The 21939-nt window shown below is 38.9% G+C and overlaps 1 protein-coding gene across 1 annotated transcript; it reads right to left on the bottom strand.

The window, feature by feature from the left end:
- Positions 1–8396: 8396 nt before the first annotated feature.
- Positions 8397–21549, bottom strand: LOC111565256 (leukemia inhibitory factor receptor-like). Its single transcript, XM_035945967.2, has 17 exons — positions 20884–21549; positions 17928–18079; positions 17695–17848; positions 17335–17604; positions 17128–17248; positions 15986–16122; positions 15748–15893; positions 15512–15659; positions 15375–15436; positions 14758–14959; positions 13434–13613; positions 13245–13346; positions 12999–13160; positions 10956–11084; positions 10780–10873; positions 10624–10690; positions 8397–8967 (listed from the first exon to the last, which is right to left on the bottom strand). The coding sequence occupies exons 1-17, from the start codon at positions 20951–20953 to the stop codon at positions 8518–8520; spliced, it is 2646 nt and encodes an 881-aa protein (XP_035801860.2). The 5' UTR covers positions 20954–21549; the 3' UTR covers positions 8397–8517.
- Positions 21550–21939: the final 390 nt, after the last annotated feature.

The raw sequence follows: 21939 nt of genomic DNA on the forward strand, positions 1-21939 counted from the left end.
TAGTGACTTTTAGCTAGCTGTTTTAGCCATTAATTCATGATTTTAGCTGTCTCAGCAATTTATCTGTGGCTTTTAGCTATTTTAACTAAATATTTGTGATTTTAGGCTAGCCTTACCATACTATTTTAGCTATTTATTAATGACTAATCTGAGTTCCTGAAAGACAAGAACCTTGAAGAGAAATCAGCAATGGACCCGTTGGACACCTTGACCAACTTTGAACTGGACCAGATAACTGCAATGGACCCAGATGATGTGTTGGAAGGACAAGAGTTCTGTGAAGAAGAAGAGTTTAAAAGGGACAGATTCAAAATACGAGTCAGCAAAACTGTCTCCAAACTGTTCTTCAGTGGTCTGGATGAACCAGAACCACCGACAGAACCACCAGTCGAACCAACACCAGGTAAATCAATGGACAACAGTCTCTGGTGATCTGTCTGCACTGAACCAGCCAGAGTTCCCAGTGGACGGCACTGGGTGTGAAGATCAGGCTCCCGTGGAACAGCCTGAGATGGACTCCATCTGCTTAACCAGAGAGGAAGTCCTGTCCGTCGTAAGCAGATCCTTCCACAGATTGTCTCAGCTGCAGTGGAGCATGTTGGCCACAGGTGAGCTGGACGCCTCCACAGTCGGTGCTCTGGTCGACGTGTTGACCGACGTGGTTCAGAGTCTCTCTGCAGAGAGCCTGAAAGTCACCTTAAAGATCGCCAAAGACACCCAGACTTCTGGCGATGGGCAGTTTTACATTTCCCTGGGAGACACCTTGGCAGGCAGCATCGCCTGGGGTCTCGGTGTCCCGCCGCAGAAATGTGAAAGTGCCAAATGGCTGACGGAGCTTCTGGAGACGGAGGTTTCGGAGAGGGTGAACTCCGCTCTGTCTCTGGCCAGCAGCGGTTCAGTTCTGCCTCCGGAACCAGCCGTTTACGTCAGCGGGGCCAAGTTCAGCACCAAAACCCTTCGTCAGATGGTGCTTCACGCCGCCGCATGTCTGAAGAGATACGAAGTGAAGCTGAGCGGCCGCTGCTACAAACAGAAATATGGTTCCTCTGCTTTGGAAGAGAACCTCGAAAGTTTAAAATCTAACATCTCTGTTCCTGCAACCACCGACCATGTGAGGGACATTCTGGATAAATGGTCCTGAGAGTCAGAAGAGGATGAGAGTCCTGAGGCTGAACGTGTTGCAGCTGAGATCGTTAGAATGATCCTGAGCGACCTGCATATCTGTGAGTCTAGGAGTGGAGCTGCATCTCCCCAGAAATCCCCCAGACCTCATTTTAACTTGGACCTGATCGTCGCCAAGGTCAGAAACTTCATGTCCTCACGTGCTGCGTCATCTTCGGACTGCCAAAAGTAAGTTTGACAAAATGGTTTCAGACCTGAAGAGCGCTTTCAAAAAGAAAGATCCGAAGTTCCTGGTGGATCTGGAACAGGTCCAAAGCACTGGAGATGAAGAGGAATTCCTTCTACCCGGATCTGTTCCCCTGTCTCCCAGGTCGTCCACTCCAAGGTCCATTCCTTCACCGAGCTGCCTGGTCCTCTCATCAACACATGGAGGGAAACATCAGACTCCGTTACAGTTTGGATCCATCAAAGCTGGTCTGGACAACCTGTATGACATGTTTAACCGGTCAGATGGAGCTGGAATTTTTACAGCTTGATTGGACCCTCTGGAGGGCCGCTTTTGGCCCGCGGACCATATGTTTGACACTCCTGTGCTAGACGTATAGTAGCTTCAGTTCCACAAAAGACCACAAAAGATATAATACAAGAGAAATTATTATAATTTTGTCCAGAACTTGCTCCAAAAAATCCTCTTTTAATGTTCACTATCTGTTCTATCAACTTCATTTATAAATAACCATTAGCTAACAATTTCAACCATTTGTTTGTGAGGTTTGTTTTAGTTATTATCAATCATTTATTTGTGAATTTTAACCACGTTTCAATCATTTTTTTGTGATTTTTAGCATCTCAACCTTATTCATAACTTTAGCTATCTATTTCAGCCATATATGTCTGAATTTTAGCTGGATGTTTCAACCATTTATTAGTGATTCTTAGCAATTTGTTTCAACTGTATATTTGTAATTTTTAGCTAGCTATTTAGGTCTATTTCTAACTGAAAGTCTCAACATGAAGGTCTAAATTTAGTTTCAACAAATTCTTCACACAATCATGACTATCATTTGGATGTAAAAACACACATTTTTTCATTTTAATGTCGTTCAGATCAGCAGTGTTTGATGGTATCTACAAGTAGAACACTGCAGTAACCAACTGTATATTGGATAAAATCAGCTGGTTATTGATTCATTATATGAGACCTGATGGAGTCACAACAAATAACCACCATGTGGGTGTAATGACAGAATGACAGAGTGTTTGCTCTGGCAGGTGAACTAATTATAGTTTTTAACCTCAGGTGGAGCAGAAAACACTTAATGTTCACTCTGTAGTTGGAGGCTTCAGTTCAGTGAAACATTCTGGATAAAGGAACTTCTATAGGAATAAAAACACATATGTTTGTTATTGTTGAAGTTATTCTCATTTAACTGTCATGTACGGATGTGAATCTTACTTTGGATCTTATGTTGGGTATCGTTTAGAAATAAATATTTTGACCATAACCTGTTAAAAGAGCAACAGTCTCCAGTCATCCAACCCTCACATGAGCTGCTGCAGATTCAGCTTATTGACAGGCTAATATTAATTACCTGGGCTTCAAGAAAACATCATCTTTTGGTGTTTATTTGTTGTTTCTGTGCAGTTGATGAGGTTGGAGGTTTGTGTTTTACAAGTTCTGAGTTACAGAACTTGAGGTAAATGTGTAAAAATGTTCAAAATGTCATCCTAAATGTTGTGTTTTTACATCTTCTTCCCTATAAAACTGTAGTTTGGAAGGAAAAAATAACTTAAAATTGCACTGGGAGTGATGTAGGAATACAACTTTGACAAAACATTGGATGACTTCATTAATCCTGAAGGAAATTCTTGTGCCAGATGTTTCTCAGAAAAAGGCACAATGACATAAGAAATTAGTGCCTAAAAGTAGAAAAATAATAAGATATTGAGTATGACACGATACTGAAACTGGTAAAGAAATGAGGTGAAACTCAGTTTAATGTGGTTTTATTAGCAAAAATCTTAGTTTTGGAAAGAGAAAACCAAATTATTTAGCTAAGGGTGGTTTTGTATATATTGGAATTGTTTTATTTAGAAAATTTTTGTTTGTTTGTTTTTGTATTTATCAGTCCGAGGGCGGCCTTGTTGCATCGGAATATCAGTCATAATGTGCACCAACTAGTGTATGTTCTGGTTGACAATAAAGTGGCTATTCTATTCTATTCTATTCTATTCTATTCTATTCTATTCTATTCTATTCTATTCTATTCTATTCTATTCTATTCTATTCTATTCTATTCTATTCTATTCTATTCTATTCTATTCTATTCTTCTTTGTGCTGTATTCACACAGAAACTAAAGATGCCGTTGGTTGTATAGTTTTGGTTTTTTGGTAGTCTGAGGAAATTCTACACAAATCTTTTAGCACATTGCAGCGTTGATGTATGGAGATCTGTAGATTCTGGCCTCACCGATCTCCAAAGTTTTTATTGTTGTTTTGTTTGTCTTGTGTTTGAAGTTAAATATTATCGGTTGCTTCTATAGTTTAGCCTCAGTTATCTTTGTAGCCTTCTATCGGAACCATTTCTCTATTACTTTTAACTTTTAGTCTTATTTTTCTTTCAGCTAACCTGTATTTCGTCCCACGTTGTGGAAAATTGTGGAAAATTGGGGAGCAATAAAATGCTACAAAGCTAACGGTACATTATAGAGTTAACAGTCAGTATTTCACCTCACCCCGACCAGTTGAGGCAGACATCTGCCTTCCCTGAGCCTGGTTCTGACAGACGTTCGTTTTTCATTTCTGGTAAAGGCTCGTTTTTCAAAGCTTTTCAAATGAAATCAAAAGGAAACTGGGAATTTGTTGATTTATCCGTATAAAGTTTGCATTTCTTTATCTTACTATGTGGTTTCGATAACATACATTGTGTATAAAATATGGTTTGGTTTCAAAAGGATTATGCATTGAACTATTTCCTGTTTGGGTTCAGTAACTTCCTGGATTTCCTGCTGGTTGCTTGGTACCCGCTTGTGATGAATAAACTTTTAAAGTGACATAAAACAGTCCCTCAGGCAGATCACGGTATCAGAATGCAGCACCGACCTTAAACTAACTGGGATTTCATGAAGTCGAGCCTCAGCAGATGTTTGCATCCAGAGTGAAACTGGCTTCCCTCTGAGTCCGCTGGAATGTGACGGAAAAAAAGAAAAATCTCTCCACACATCTGAAAGTTATCAGCCAACATGACATCATCTGGACCAACAGGCATGATGACATGACGGCGTTCAGCAGAGAGAGGAGTGAACTCCTCGTAGCTGAAATGACTTCAAACGGGAAACATCCGAACAGAACGTCCGAGTACGGAAACATAACAACGAAATAAAGCCTCCGGGCTTCGATACCAAACAAAAGAAAGAGCTGTGGGGGGGAAGTCGACCTTTCAGAGCAGAGAAGCCAAAGTTTAAGGGTTCAAAAGCAACTGGACACGAAATATTTCTTGAGTTTCTCTGTTTTGTTTCAACAATAGAGAACTCACATGAGGCACCGAGATGACCAAGAGTCGATATTAGCAGTAAAAAGGTGACCAGGCAGGTAAAGGAGGTCATAGTGAAGCTAAAAAGCATCTTTTTCAGAGCAGTCAGAGGCAGCTGGTTGGGCAAAATCAACAGTGTAAACAAGAAAGTGCTTAAAAGAAAACTACGGATGGAAAGAGTTGATTGTAAACTTAGCAAAACAAGGGATGAGGCTCAGTGGGAAATGACTTAAATGTTGAAAAATAAACTACTTTATGACAAAAACTGTGAAAAATGAACACTTTTTAACTGTCTTTAACTATAATTTCTAAAACAGTTCAGTGGAATTTGGCAGATTTTACCAGTTTGGTCAATTACAGACAATAATAATTAATAAATGTTGATTTTACATTTAAAGATGTGATAAAACTGGAGTGAATGCACAAAAAAATCTTGTGTATGTGAATAAAATGTGGTAAACACTGCAAATAAAAAGATATTTTTCCCCTTGTTTTGTTAAATTAGAGATAATATCGAATAAAATCACAGAAAAAAACTATTATTATACACAGTGACTGTAATAAAAACAGGCCAAAATAGTAAAAAAATGCCCACATAAAAACATTTCTATCTGTTTATAATATGTGACAATAGCATTACATGGTTTAACTGGATAAAAATCTGCAAAAAATAAGAATATTTCACCGATATTTGCTGTTATTTGAAAGAAAAATTACGTATGTTAAGAGTTGGAAGATGGTAAATTAAATTTTAACTGTTATTTTACAGATTTTCACAGTTTTTAAAAAAAATACAGATAATAGCTATTAAAATTACAGATAAAGGTATTAATATACATGTTGACTGTATAAAAAGGAAATTGTTGGTCAGTTTTTAGAAGCCATTCAAAAGCCATGTGAAAAGGGCCTCAACTCTACTGCTCTTTTGTTTTTTATCTGCTTTTTGGACAATTTGAACTGTGGAATAAAAGATGTAATCATTAATGTGATGCAGGAAACGTGCAGGTAGCTGGTTTTGAGGTGAAACTTCTTCCACAACACTTTTAACTACCATCAAACTACACGTCTGTTCGCTATTAAACCCAACAAGGACCAAAACAGCAAAGTCAAACTCAGAGTTGAGGCAAGTCTTTTCCCAAATTTACTGTGAATTAAGTAAAATAGACCAAACCGAGGCTGATTTATGAAGACAGACGCTGCATCTTTTATAACTTGATTGATACCCGCCCCCTTGGAGTTTTTATTCCTTTGTTTTTTGGGAATATTCCATCAGTTTACACTATTGTCTTCCCATCTTGCCGTTATATAAGCATGGTTTAGGGTTGGGGAACGACGTAATCTGACATTTGTCAAATCTTTGAAGTAAAAGATTGACTTCTTTAGTGGTTTATTTTCAGAACATAAGAGTTAAAACAACAACAACCAATGATTTTGACCAGGTCTTCTCCTGACATGTAGTTGGATTTACCTCACAATGTCAAGCATGGCGGCGGCAGCATCATTATAGGTCAAAATGGACCTTAACCTGGATCATAAGGCTAATGTTGTAGTTTTGCTGTAGGTATTCAAAAAACTACACATCACTGGGTACATTTACTTAGCAGGTTGTACTTCTACTGAATCCTCTCATCAGTAATGTAGTTGTGGCTCCCTCTGCTGGCCGTAACATCAATTAGACAAACGCTCAAACACTGTATGACCAAAAGTATGTGGACAGTTCATTATTATGATTGATGAATTTGCCTCCACACTCCTCATTTCAGACCTTTCCACCAGATTTATGAAGCTGAATTAATCAACAATCTAAAGGTATTCAGTTTATTATCTTTTAGGACAAAGAGAAGTAGCAAGTCTACATGTTTTACTCAGTTTAATAAGAGAAAGACTGTTCATAAAAGCTCATATTAAACCATTTTTGGCATTGCTGCCTGAAAGATCAGAAAAGGAACGTACGTGAAAATAAGTGTCCACATGGTGTATATAGTTTATGATGCTGGAAGTAAATATTAATCATGAAAACACACCTGTCTCTCTTTGAATAAACAAAACAGAGTCAAGATAATCAAATACTAAGCAAATAACAGACCAAGCTGCCTTCACAAAATATAGCTTATTGAAAACAAGATAATGAGTAAAATGTTCCCCCATCACCTAACATACCTAGAAAAGGTACGGAGGTGCTGTAGATTTTTGTTTTGTTGTTTTACAGCAGTAAATCTAATGGAATTTTAAAAAAAATTAATCAATAAATAATTGTAAAAAGCCGTTCAGCAGGTCTTTATATAGTAAACAAAATAATTTTAAAAAATAGATAAATATTCACAATCTTTAATACTGTAAGGACACATTTACTGTACTAGAAAAAGTATTCACCTATTGGAACTTTCCCCTATTTTGCTTTTCAGCAATAAATTCTGTTCAGTTTAATCAGGCTTTTTTCGACAACAATACATAGAAAACACAGAAAGACTCATTTCAAAGTGAAACTGATTTCTACAAAGTAATGTCAAAATAAAATGTAAAATCGGTAATCGCATAAATATGTCCTTTAAAATGACTCATTCAGATTCTACACATTTGCCGCCAGTTGGTGCCAGAAGTCACACAGTGAAATGGAGATGATCTGAGGGAGGCCACCAAGACTCCTATGACTACTCTGAAGGAGTTCCAAGCTTCAGCAGCTGAGATGTTAGAGACTGTTCATCCAACAACTGTTGTCTGTTCTTCACCAGTCAAAGCTTTATGGAGACAAAGAGAAAGACTCTGTTGGAAAAAAGCTCCAATTAAATCTGGACTAGAGTTCACCAGAAGACATGTGGAGAATCTGAAGACACCTGGAAGAAGGTTCTTTGGTCTGAGGAGACCAGGATGGAGCTTTATGACCATCAGACTAGATGATATGATTGATGGACACCAAACACTGAACATCATCACAAACAGCATCACAATATGAAGCATGGTGGTGGCAGCATCATGATGTGAAGCATGGTGGTGGCAGCATCATGATGTGAAGCATGGAGGTGGCAGCATCATGACGTGAAGCATGGTGGTGGCAGCATCATATGAAGCATGGTGGTGGCAGCATCATGATGTGAAGCATGGTGGTGGCAGCATCATGATGTGAAGCATGGTGGTGGCAGCATCATGACGTGAAGCATGGTGGTGGCAGCATCATGACGTGAAACATGGTGGTGGCAGCATCATGATGTGTCTGATGTGCATGTGTGGCAGCATCATGATGTGAAGCATGGTGGTCAGACATTATAACAGTGTTCACTATGAATGAACTGGTGGTGGCGGCATCATGAGTGAAACATGGTGGTGGCAGCATCATGATGTGAAGCATGGTGGTGGGCAGCATACATGACGTGGCTATTAGAAACATGTGGTGGCAGCATCATATGAAGCACGTGGTGGCGGCATCATGACGTGAAACATGGTGGTGGCAGCATCATGATGTGAAGCACGGTGGTGGCAGCATCATGACGTGAAGCATGGTGATGAATACTAGCTTGTAACTCCTTCAGAGGAGTCATAGGTGTCTTGGTGGCCTCCCTCACTCGTGTTTTCTTGCACAGCTGGACTGCCATATATTTGGGGAGGAAAATTTCCAAGAGGGGTGAAAACTTTCACTGTAATATTTCAAATGTGTCATCAAAAACAACATCCACAGTGACTCACAATTACCAGAAAGCACATTACCACACACACATTTCACAATTATTAGACAGTGGAATCACTTAAGGTTTCTTGGGAGTGATTTTATTGATCGTTGCTTTATGAACTCTGCAGTAGAGTACTATCTTTAAAATACCCTGTAATGCATAATGTCTTCACCTTTACTATATGTTCATGCAGCAGCTAGGTGGAAGGTAACTGCGGTAGTAAAATGTAAGCGGATTCACAGGACATGGGACTGTCTGGACCATGTGGAACATCTACTGTCGGGATTAAAGTTTCTGCCTGGTTCTGAGGATGGTATCCATCAGAGGTTTGGATTGCAGGTGTTCCCTCCAGAAGCTCAGGTCTGAACCAGTGATCCCCAGGTATCGGGTCATAGGACGGGTTGGGAAACACACCTCTGAACGGAGAAGACGGTGGACCTGATGGAGATGGTACGTCTGTGTAGGGCAGAATCAGGAGTGGTGGGGTGTTCTTCTTCAGGGGTTTGTTGTAGTAACCTTTGGGAGTTTGTATGAAACTAAAAGGCATGCCCGCCTCGCTAACGTAATCATTCCCCGATACTCCAGGTTTAGGATGCAGCTCCGGAATAACCGAAACATCTGCTTCTCTGCGGAGGTCCAGGTGAACCTAGAAAACAGACGAAAGGATCTCTCAGTCAGAAGATGGGAGTAGCTTGGTCTGGAGATATGCTTATAGGAGGATATTATATGACGCCAATAATCTGTTTTCCACAGGCAGGAATCTGTGTAAGGACAGATCAAACCTTTGTGCTTATCCCGAACGCAAGAACCGCCCAATAGAACCTGTTTCTGAGTGTTTTTTGGGAAGAAAAAAGTACGTACTCAAGGTCCTTCCTATTGACCCTCAAAGACTGCACCGTGTAAATGTTATGTTTTTTAAAGAGTTTTTAACTGTAATTTTTGGCATTGAACTAATTCTCTCTGGAAGAAGTCTAGTTGACTCCAGAAGTCAGTTAGTGATATTTTCTGAACCACATGTAGCTGCAGGTCACAATACAGGGGGGTCCTAGACTTACGTTGGAATTCCATTTCTACAGCGCAACCTAACGCGATTTTCACCGTGAGTTGGAACTCCCATACACAAGTACCATTTTACTGGATCTAATTTCACTTCCATGGAGATGACTTTCCTTTTCTTCAAAGCAGAAGAGTCTGACTTACGCTGGGAATCATAATGAAGGACAAAAACTTAGTGAATGTAGCACAATCCAAGGTGGCGTACAACCAGAGAATGGAAACAAAGCCGTCTTATAGTGCTGCGTGGCGACGTATTCATCCGGTCTGCTCATCAACTAGTTCCACGTAACCAGATCTGACGTAACAACGAAACGCCGTAGGTCAAGGATGCCATAAACCAAAGATCCCCTGTAGTTGTCTCCCTGTTTTTGTCATAGTTTTTGACCTGAGTTGTAACAGTCATATTTTTAATGTTTGGGAACCCATTTTGTAGACATAAACCTGGTCCAAAAAGGGCTTTTCATGTAGTTTTGAGTACTTTCTTGTGTATTTATAGTAACAGCTGAAGCGTTTACCTTCAAACATCTTTTCTAATGAGTAGTAAAACAACATCTCATGTAATCTCAAGAAAAGATTGAGATATTAAGCTAAGATTTTAAAAATATCTTTAGAAGTATCCATATTTTATGCTAAAATCTGGCAAATCAGTGATGGTCCAGCATTGTTGTAAAAATGTGATGACTGGGTCGCCCGTACAGCTCAGTGAGTTAAGCGGGCGACGTAGCGGCCCGGGTTCGATTCCCGCTCACGGCCCTTTGCTGCATGTCTTTCCCCCAGCTCTTCTCCCTCCTTTCCTATCTGTCTCCACTGCGCCTATCAATAAAGCCGAAAAACGCAAAAAAAAAAAAAAAAACTGAAAAAAAAAGTGATGACTTGAGATGGAATGACGCCTAATAATATATGTATGTACAACCATGACCAGGTTAGCATGCTAACATATGGTAGCATGGTATTTCTTGATAAGTAAGCACCAAAAGTGAATCAAATTCATCCTCTGGTAACCATGAATGTTGGTATTAAGTGTCCTGGCAATCGTAGAGATATTTCAGTTTGGACCACAGACGTGGACTAATGGACAGACAGACTGGAATATTCAAACTGTACGTCCACATGATGCATAACTGGGAGTGTAAATGTAGTTTTAGCTTTTTTCACAATCACAGTGACACTCCTGAGGATGAATAACATGATCTACTTGGGTGAAATCAGCAGAAGAACCCTTTAGGACATGACTGTGCGAACTTACCGCTGATGTCAACCAGTTGTCCATCAACACTGGCTTTGGGATCGGAGGATAGACTTTATATTTGATGCTGTTGAAGGTAAGAATTCATGAAAAGAAATGTACAACGAAGATCTGGTGACCAAAAAGCATCTAAAATGGAAGTGTTGTCTTTCTTACCAGGCCCAGTTTCTGTAGCAGAGGACAGTAGTGAGAGTTAGAAGACCCAAAACCAAACCAAGAGCTATGAAGATGGACTTGAACAAGTCATCAGCTGGTGAGGAAAGAAGCTCAGGTGAGTAAATTAAAGAAGACAACAGGTGGACAGTGGAATATTGTTCTGAGAAGTGACGTACTCAGGGAGTTCAGGGTGACGATAATGGATGAGTTTCCACATTCTCCGAGTGCCGTCCGAGCCGCCACCATGAACGTATACGAAGTGATCTCCAGGTTTCTTGCTGTCAGACTGGTGGCTTCAGGATCGTCTAAAGCAGGAGAAATGACGGAAATTACCACAAAACAAACAAACTTTCAAGGAAGCTATGAGGCACTTTTCATTTAGCTGAGTTTGAAGATCTAAAATGTGTGGAGAGAAATTAACTTCAAATGTCTTCATAGATCTATGAATTTGTGTAATGTTCCAGCTGAATCACTTGAAGTTTTGTTTTTAACCACAAAATATGGATATTTAAAATGGTGTCTGTGAAATTTTAGTTTCATATATCAAAACTTCCCAAGAAAATAATTTGAAAAATCACCCGTTGACCCACTTTCAGCAGGTTTTCTCTCATTTTAATCTGACTCTGTTTGAACAACAACATCTTTCTTAAATAATTATTTTTGATGTGAACTTTATTTCCAGTGTTGATCAATATTCCAGATTCTGAATCAATGACATGATGAGAAATAAGAGAGAAAATTTCAGGTTTTTATCTTTAATAGTTCCTCAGATATTGTAGAAGTAACCAGTAGACTTTGTAGGGTACGTATACTGGTGGTGGAGATTGTCCTGTTTAAAAACATCTAAAAACACACAAAAATACATGAAACACACTAGTTTTACCTCAATGTAAGGTTTAAGATCCAATATTTCCCAAAAGAAAGTCTAATAGTTCCTCAGATGTTGTTGTTCAGACAGACTCAGATTAAAATGTTTGATAAAAATGAGCTAAAAGTCTAAAAGTGAGTCGTCGATGTTCTAGAAGGTGGTAGGAACGGTTTAGAAGCTGCATTTTCTCAAATACTGACAACAATTTAAGAGTTCTGACACATTTTATACGTGGAATTTTAAGTAATAATGGATTAAATAAAACAGAATTAGACAGAATGTCATTAATATCTTAACTTCATGGTCTTTTTTATATGTACAGACAATTTTCATGACAGTTCCCATATATTTCATATTTCAAATCCCCCATAATCAGACATTATTTGATCCACTTGTCCAATATTACAGATTCTGAATCAATGACAAGATGAGAAATCATTCTGACTCTCTGCTCTTTTGAAAATATAATCAGATTTAAACATGTAAACACACTGGCTTTGAAATTAGACATCCTCATATATGTCATTGTGGCCAAAAAATGTTCAAATATTATTGTCATTAATATTATTGCTGAAAGTGGGTCAATGGGCGATTAAAAAAAAAGTATATATCTCAGAAAATATTTCATATATTAAGCTAAAACTTCCCAAAAACCTTTATACACTGCTGTTCAAAAGTTGGATATCACTTAGAAATGTCCTTATTTTTGTAAGAAAAGCAGTTTTTAAAATGAAGATCACATTCAATGAATAATAAATCCAGTAGTTTGCATGTTCTCCCTGTGCATGCGTGGGTTTTCTCCGGGTACTCCGGCTTCTTCCCACAGTCCAAAAATATGCTGAGGTTAATTGATCATTCTAAATTGCCCGTAGGTGTGAATGTGAGAGTGATTGTTTGTCTCTGTATGTAGCCCTGTGACAGACTGGTGACCTGTCTAGGGTGTCCCCTGCCTTCACCTGAGTCAGCTGGGATAGACTCCAGCACCCACCGTGACCCTAGTGAGGAATAAGCGGTGTATAGATAATGGATGGATGGATAAATCCAGTGTAGACATTGTTAATGTGGTAAATGACTATTGTAGCTGGAAACAGCTGATTTTTAATGGAATATCTCCATAGGGGTACAGAGGAACATTTCCAGCAACCATCACTCCTGTGTTCTAATGCTACATTGTGTTAGCTAATGGTGTTGAAAGGCTCATTGATAATTAGAAAACCCTTGTGCAGTTATGTTAGAACATGAATAGAAGTGGGAGTTTTCATGGAAAATATGGAATTATCTGGATGACCCCAGACTTCTGAACAGCAGTAGTGTATGTTTGTAGAAGTCCACCTTTCCTCTGTATTTTCACCTGTGCTCACGTTGAACACCGTGTTGTCCTTGTTCCAGTAGTACAGCGTGAATCCTCGGATGAAAGCCGGCTGCTGTCTCACAGGAATCTTCTCCCAGGAAACCTCTGCATCCATCTCCTGCTGTTTGACTTCTAAAGATTTAAACAGCTTCTCCTCGATTCCTGCCAAAGCATGACATGGATGAAACCCCGTCGGCCGTTTTGTACCGCCATCACATTGCGGTAAAAGTCATAGTTCAGTCTTACTTATCTCTCTGACGTAGCCTTCCCTCCTCTCCAGAAGCACCGGAGCTCCCTCTGTACAGGCATAAATGGACAACGAATACCTCAGTCCATCTCTGAAGCTTTCTGCAGCAGAGGAATAACAAAAACACAAGTAAATATGGTGTTACAGGCCTACATTGAACTGCTTTGTAGGCTAACATGAGGACTTACTAGAAAATATGGTGACATTAGTGCTGTTGGCAGGAACTTTGATCCAATCCACAGTTTGACAGTCAAGAGTCGGACACCAGTCAATGATGTAACCACAGCTGGATGCAGGACTGACAGGCCAGGACAGCATGAAGCTGCCGTTACTGCCAGTGATCCAAGAAGAGTTCACTCTGGTTCCATCTGAAAACGAAGACGTTAGATGATTCCATTAGATCATTTGATATAAACATTAAAAAAGAGACCAGAGCACATCTTTAGTAATCACACCTCAGTGATCAATTGTTGGAAAATATGTTGAAATGGTTGTAACTTAAAAATAAAAAGCAACTATTCATTCATACGTCTAAAAAAAGTATTCACCTTGTAGATGATGCAAGACAGTTTCCAAGTTCCTCAAGATCTCATGGAGTCCAGTTAAATCCATCATTAAAAAATGGAAGGAAGATGGAACATGAATAAATCTGACTAGAGCAGGACGTCCTCAAGACCTGAGAGACTAGGGAGGGAGGCCACCAAGACTCCTATGACTCCTCTGAAGAAGTTCCAGCTTCAGCAGCTGAGATGTTAGAGACTGTTCATCCAACAACGGTTGTCTGTTCTTCACCAGTCAAAGCTTTATGGAGACAAAGGGAAAGACTCTGATGGAAAAAGCTCCAATTAAATCTGGACTAGAGTTCACCAGAAGACATGTGGAGACTCTGAAGACACCTGGAAGAAGGTTCTTTGGTCTGAGGAGACCAGGATGGAGCTTTATGACCATCAGACTACGTAGATGATATGATTGATGGATAGCAAACACTGAACATCATCACAAACACACCATCCCCACTGTGAAGCATGGTGGTGGCAGCATCATGATGTGAAGCACGGTGGTGGCAGCATCATGATGTGAAGCACGGTGGTGGCAGCATCATGATGTGAAGCACGGTGGTGGCAGCATCATGATGTGAAGCACGGTGGTGGCAGCATCATGATGTGAAGCACGGTGGTGGCAGCATCATGATGTTGGGATTGTCTCTGCAGCTTTCTCATCAAAACAGTCAAATTCAGACAAATTAAGTTTGCATTTCACCGTCACACAGTTGAAACTGTTACTTCCATAAAGTCTGAGGTTCTATGGAAAGACTTTATGGAGTCTTAAATCTTTCCTTAAGACTCCATAAAGCAGAAACACCAAAGAACACACACCGCCATGGTCAGGTAGGCTGAACTATACATAGTTTATGTGTAATATTACAGATTCTGAATCAATGACGTGATAAATGATGTGATGAGGTCTGAATTCTTCCCTGACTGAGATGTTGCAGCTCTGGTATCTTCATACCTGGACTGATGTTGGGGGTGGTGACGGTTGAAGGCGATGAGCTGCCGTTTATATTCCAGGCTGTGACCGTGATGTTGTGTTCTTCACTGGTGTCCAGGCGGAGGGTTAGACTGTGTTCACTGGGAGGTACTCTGGTTGTGGTGTTTGCCCAGGTAACTTCATAGTCAGTGATCTCGCCATGGCTCTGATTGGTCAGTGGCATCTGCAGAGAGATGACATCAGGATTTTATTACCTGGTGGAGAACACCTAAAGAACCCACGGCATCTTCAACACCTCCTGATTGTAGAAGATGTTGTACTGAAGTTGCTACTCATGCTGCTTTGTAGATTAGATGTTGGAATAATGACCTTGAATGTTTTTATAGCAAAGCAGTTGACTATAAATGTCAAGAAACAGTTGGTAGATGTTGGCTCAGGTTTTCAGCAGAACTTTTCTCAAAGATTAGAGGTGATTGGAGGTTCTACCTGCTGGACTAAGGAGCTAAACAGAGTTTCCTGTTACCAATGGATCTATTGGGCATTAAAGAACATTTTTTTAAAAACACAACTAAAGCCATGAGTAGCAGCTTATGATGGTTTTCTAAAGGACATCTGATCAGAATTTGGCACCAACTCACCTTCCAGACGACTACAACCTGGTTCTCCTTCATCTGCATCCAAACATCGAGAGCATCTGGAACTGTGGAGCAAACAGACCAACATTGTCGGTTAAACCACCAATGCTGGTTCAAACTCTGCTGGTTTAAATACTCACCGTCACCCTTGGTGTGGAAATCGAGTCCTCTGCTCCAGTTGCCCCATCTCCAGGTTTCTGTTCTGCATCTCACCGTCACTTCATACGTCCAGTTTGGCATCAGGTCAGTTAAAACTGCAGCGTTGAGACCAACTCCAGAGGTTTTACTCTGCAAATGCACAGACAAGACAGATGTTAGCAGAGTTCAGAGGCTATTTGTACCTTAAGAACCAGAGATCTGAGCTCCATCCACTCACTGTGCTGCTTGTTTCACCATGGACACCTTGAACTTCACAGGTCAGATTGAGATGCTCGTACTCATCTACAGTCCACCTCCACTTCAGACTGACGTTTCTGGAGTTAATAGTTGAAGCCGTTACTTCTTCTGGAGCAAACATTCGCACTGGAACCAAAATCAGATGGACGTAATCATTAAAAATCACCATTTTACCACACGATATATGCTTTTTTTGATGTGTTTTTTGCAAGCTGTACCTCTTTTGGTCAGGTCTGCCCTGTCATGAAGCTCCACCGTTCCAAGACGATTACTTGCCGTTAAAGTCCAGTTTGTCTCTCCAGCTTTAACCAGCATCTTTAGAGAGCATCTGCCTTTAGATCCGTCTGGACAGGGACTGAAATACAAACCAACACCATTACTACATCTCAAATCATCAACATTTTATAACAATTTCTACTCGACTATCTCTGATTTGGCAGATGTTTTAAAAATTTATCACAAACTAGACAGTAAAATAACTGGGACTGTAATTGATTATACAGTGTGCTAGAATAAATATGTTCAAAACTGTATATACTGTTAAAATAGAGGCAATTATCTGTAAAACAATGATATTTCTAGTTGATTTAAATACAGTAAAATAGTATGTTTTGCATTCACAAGTTGTAAAAGAACACAATTTTCAAACATTTGTAAAAATACAGATTTTTTTATGTGGACATGGCCTGTTTTGTTTTGGGTTTTTTCTGCTTTTACTAGATATCCCCTGTAATTTAGAAAAATGAGAAAATCTGTAAAATAACAGTTTATTATTATTTTTTAAAAACTATTTTCAACCTTAATATACATTAATTTTTCATTCAAACAACAGCAAATATCTGTAAAAAAAATTATGCAGATTTTAATACAGTAAAAAATTATGCAATTTTCTATGGTAAAATGCTTTTTAAAAATTATTATTTGTAAAAACAGATTTTTTGAAGTTATACAAAGGTTTGGTCTGATGTTTTATTTATTTATTTTCTTGATTAACTTATGAATTAATAGTTTTTTTCCCATGATTTTGCAAATTTTCTTCTGTAATTTAACAAAAAGGGTAAGATGTCATAACTGACTGTTGTCAGTTTATTAGAACGCTCTAGAAATTATGATAGACATTACCAGGACCATTCAGAGCGGTACAGATGCACCATTTCTCAATAACAGTGACAATTTCAACAACGTCAGAATACCTTTAATGAGGCTTTTCTTCTGAAACTTTAACATTCTCATCTACAACAGTGTCTCATCATCTTTTGTCACTTGTTTATACCATTTCCAACCAAAATAAACCCATAAGTCAAATAAAAATTCACTATTAATCTGAATATACTATGATTCATGTTGGGTTTAACTGTACCTTCCCTGTAGCTGATACTTGGTTCGACTCCAGAACTGTGTGTTTCTTCCTACCGTCCAGCGACATTCGACTGATTTCAGATCCTGAGTTTCACACTGAAGATCTTTGTCACCAGGCGGGTCTGATTAATGGAAAACATAAAGAAAAGTAGTCAGAATTAATCCCCAGGATTAATTTAATAAAACCAATACTTCAAATGCTACTTACAGCCAACGAAAGCACAAGCCCCATAGGTGGTTCTGTTAGTTTTACATTTGACATCGATGCAGACGTTTGACGCCTCGTTCAGGTTGAGAGTCAGAGCGTAGGTCTGGTTGCTGATCCTGGTGCTCCTCATGTTCACACCATTATAACCACTCAGGTACATTTTATGAAAGCGTTCCCCTGCAGGCAGAATACAACAGAAGGTGGCAGTACTACCAGCTTCGAACGCTCCGTCTCGTGGGTAGACCTCAAATCTTTTTGAGCGTTGGTTCTCTGAAAAAGCACAATGATGAAACACAATAAGCACGACTGTAAAATACATGAGCTGATGTAAGTGTGGCATGTTTAGAGGTGAATATTAACCAGGAAGGGCCTTTTCTTTCACCCATGGGCTTGTCTGGTTGTTGTATCGGGACCTGAGCCAGACTGAATGAGTAGCGCACTCCAACGGCAAATACGACGTCCAGTTCCAGGAGTGAGTCGATCCAGTCTGGTCATGTGTCACCACAACGTTATCCTACAACATTCGCAGAACCAAATTAGAGGTGGAAATATGTTTGTTTGGCAGTTCTGAAGTTATTCTGGTGGATCCTTACATGATGTTCTTGTTTATCCGCGATGAGAACCAGCAGCTCGTAGACGACGGCATCTTTTAATGCCGAACACGAAGGTTCGTCTTCCCACGTTAACAGCAGCTTCTGGTCGGAGCTGGAAAGAGTCATATTCTGAGGTCCACAGTGTGAAACACCTGAGAAGAATGAGCATGGGACTTTTTAACGGGACATTGATCATCGTACAATTCAGTTTTAGCAAAGAGTAAGGAGACAAAGGAGTTACTTCATCTGAAATCATCAGGAGCCTTCTGCTGCCACCACCATGCTTCTGAGTTATTTTAACAAAAATAACGGTTCAGACTTGATTTACCATTTTTCAATCCTTAATATACATAATTGAAACTCCTTCAGAGGAGTCATAGGTGTCTTGGTGGCCTCCCTCACTAGTCTCTTTCTTGCTCGGTCACTCAGTTCATGAGGACAACTTGCCCTAGGTTTATTTACACATGCACCATATTCCTTCCGTTTCCAAGTTTTCCTCTTATATTGCTTCTCAACATTGAATTGTGGTCAATTTAATTGGGCTTCTAGAGAAACATCTCCACTTCATGATGCTGCCACCACCGTGCTTTAATCATGATGCTGCCACCACCATGCTTCACATCATGATGTTTCCACTTTGACATGTAAGAGTCTTTTTTGAAAAATCTTGCCAAAAAATACAAATTAAATGGACCAGGATTTAACGCTGAAAAGCAATAAAAAAGAAACCTCCAAGTTGTCTGTGTATGTTAGCTAGCGTCCTGTTCAGGCTTCATCCTGGTGTTTTCATGACTCATTAGAATGTATTAGAGTCGGGAACAGTGGAAATTTGAGAGTGTGGCTCTATTTTAAGTCGCTGGCTGGTGATGAGACATTACTGAGGAAGCACTTAAGACGGGATAAAATGAAAGATGGCAGATTTGATACATTAGATATGAGGATAAAAAGCATGATAACAGCATTTAGTCAGGAGGCTTTCTGTTATTTGTAAATGTAATTGGTGCTTTAGTCAACTCAGCATCTCAGCAGCTTTTAAATGGATCTCCATGGTACTGGGTGTCTGATCAGGATGAACTGGAGGAGTTTAGGTGATCCCATTATCAAGCGGGTATTTAATGTTTTATGATCTGTAAAAGCTGCTCCAATCCCAGTAAACAGATCCTGCTTCTCATAAACAGACTCCAGACCTGGAAACTACGCTGAATTACATCATGCAGTTCTTAGATTTGAGTTCAGTTTCAGGCTCTTGCCGTTTCTTTTTCAGTGACTCAGTTACACGATGTCCAAATATCTGTCAGTTTTGATGACTTGGTGATTTTCTGTGACATTAAAACCTCTTTACTGACCTACAGTGATGACTCTAGAATAGAAATAAAGTTTTATTATCATTATTATTTGGTTCTTCCATCTCAAATCATCAGGAGCTTTCTGTTCAACAATCTCTAATTTACTTGAAACTTTAAAAAAAAAATAAAAATCATTAACTATGGATGTTTAGAATGGTATCTGTGCTAAAATAATGTGAAAATCTGCTCGTTGATCCACTTACAGCAGTTTTTTCCTCACATTTTAACCTGAATCTGTTTGAACAACAACATCTGAGGAACTATTAGACTTTCTTTTGGGAAATATTAGATCTTAAACCTTCCATTTGAGGTAAAACTAGTGTGTTTCATGTATTTATTTGTGTGTTTTTAGATGTTTTTAAACAGGACAATCTCCACCACCAGTATACGTACCCTACAAAGTCTACTGGTTACTTCTACAATATCTGAGGAACTATTAAAGATAAAAACCTGACATTTTCTCTTTTATTTCTCATCATGTCATTGATTCAGAATCTGTAATATTGGACAGTAGATCAAATAATCTCTGATTATGGAGGAAAAGAAATTAAAGCCAGAAAGATGTAGGGAGGAGGTTGGGGTGGATGGGTCAACAACACGTTGGACTTTAACCATCTGTAATGTTGGACAAGTGGTTCAAATATGGAAAACTAATGGAAAAGTTCCATCTTTGAGCTCATTAACAACAAAATGAATAATACAGAAGTCAACTAGTGATATTTTATAAACCTTGGACACGTTTTCAGTCATTTTGGACACATTTTAAATAATGTTGGCTATGTTTTAGGTCATTTGGAGTCATCTTGAACAAATTTTAAGCCCTTTGGGATGATTTTCTAATCATTTTGGAAACATTTTGATTAATTTAGGACAATGCAGAAGCCAACTAGTGATATTTTCTGAACCACATGTAGCTGCAGGTCACAGTAATACAAAACTAAACACGTGGAATACTTAAATATGGAATACTTGGGCACTAAAATGGAAATAAAAGTTAGTTTTAGTTGAACTTTCATAACCGATTGAGCATGTTTGAAAAGTTGTATTGCAAAAACTAAAATATTAGTAGATAGTCTGATCCAAGTAGAGTCCTGGAGATTAAAACAGTTCTCTTGATATTATAAAGAGATAAAATAAATAAAATATGTCCAGTTTTTATTCTTAATAGTTCCTCAGATATTGTTGAAGTAACCAGTAGACTTTGTAGGGTACGTATACTGGTGGTGGAGATTGTCCTGTTTAAAAACATCTAAAAACACACAAATAAATACATGAAACACACTAGTTTTACCTCAAATAGAAGGTTTAAGAGCTAATATTTCCCAAAAGAAAGTCTAATAGTTCCTCAGATGTTGTTGTTCAAACAGAGTCAGATTAAAATGTTTGATAGAAATGTGCTCCAAGTGGGCCGATGGGTGGTTTTTAAAAACCTTTATCTTGAAACCTTTTGAATATATCAAGATAAAATGTCATAGATATCTTCATAAACATCCATATTTTACGTTATAAAGGTTTCAAAGGAAGCAGGACGATGGAGCAGAAGGATCCTGATGACTTCAGGTGCAATAAACCTACAGATGTTGTTGGAAAACTAAAGGATAAAAACTCACCTTTTTCTTGTCCATTTCCACTTCGTACCTTCAGACAGAGCAGTGAGATGATTAACAGCCATGAGATCATTCTAATCCTCTGCTGTTTGTTGTTGTTCGTCCTCAGCGGAAAAACTCCTGTGATCAGGTGAGATACCTGTGGCCGTAAGCTCCAGTCAGTGAAGGGAGAATTCCTGAGGTTTTGCTAGAAGGAAAACACAAACGCTGACATGAGGAGGTGTGACGGGATCAGGAGTCAAACAGGAGAAAGTCTCAGGTTCCTCCCTGGAGTCCACTCTGATTCTGAGCTTTGGAAATCCATCTGCTGCCGAGTTCAGAACGATTGTGAAATCCATGAGGAGTTCTGAGGAGGAAACAGAGCAGCTGCATTCTGGTAAGTCTGAGTCACGTCACCTCAGACATGCCTCACTCATGTCTTCATGCTTGGAAACGAGTTTCCAAAAACTACACTGTAAAAAAAACAAAAAAACAAAAAAAACTGTCATTCTGCAGATTTTTTCTGCTTAACCCTCCTGTTGTCCTCATTTACGGGCACCAAAAAAATATTGTTTCCTTGTCTGAAAAAAATGCAAAAATTCTGCAAAAAAATTCCCCAAATTTCTGAAAATTTGCAAAACCTTCAGGAGGAAAATTACAATAATTCCTTAAAAGTTCCCTTAAAAGTTTTATTTAAAAAAAAAAAAAAAAATCCCTCAAATTTGGCAAGAAAATTCTTGTAAATATTTTCAAAAAATGAGTAAAAATCTTCCAAAAAAATCCTAAAAATATCTAAAGTGATTCCATATATATAAGTAAAACTTCTAATATTTTTGTTAAGAACATTCACATAAAAATCAACCAAAATCCAGCGAATTTCGCTGGATTTTGGTTGATTTTTATGTGAATGTTCTTAAGGAACATTTTTAACATTTCTTTTTTTTTCCACCAAAAAATGTTCAAAGATTTCCCCAAAATGTTGAAAACGTGGACATCAGAAGTTTCACTATGAAAATATATATTTTTTCCACATTTTCAAACTTTAAAACAAGTCAATTTTGACCCGCAGGACGACTGGAG

Source organism: Amphiprion ocellaris, chromosome 17 (assembly GCF_022539595.1).
Source record: "Amphiprion ocellaris isolate individual 3 ecotype Okinawa chromosome 17, ASM2253959v1, whole genome shotgun sequence".
NCBI classification, from domain to species: Eukaryota; Metazoa; Chordata; class Actinopteri; family Pomacentridae; genus Amphiprion; species Amphiprion ocellaris.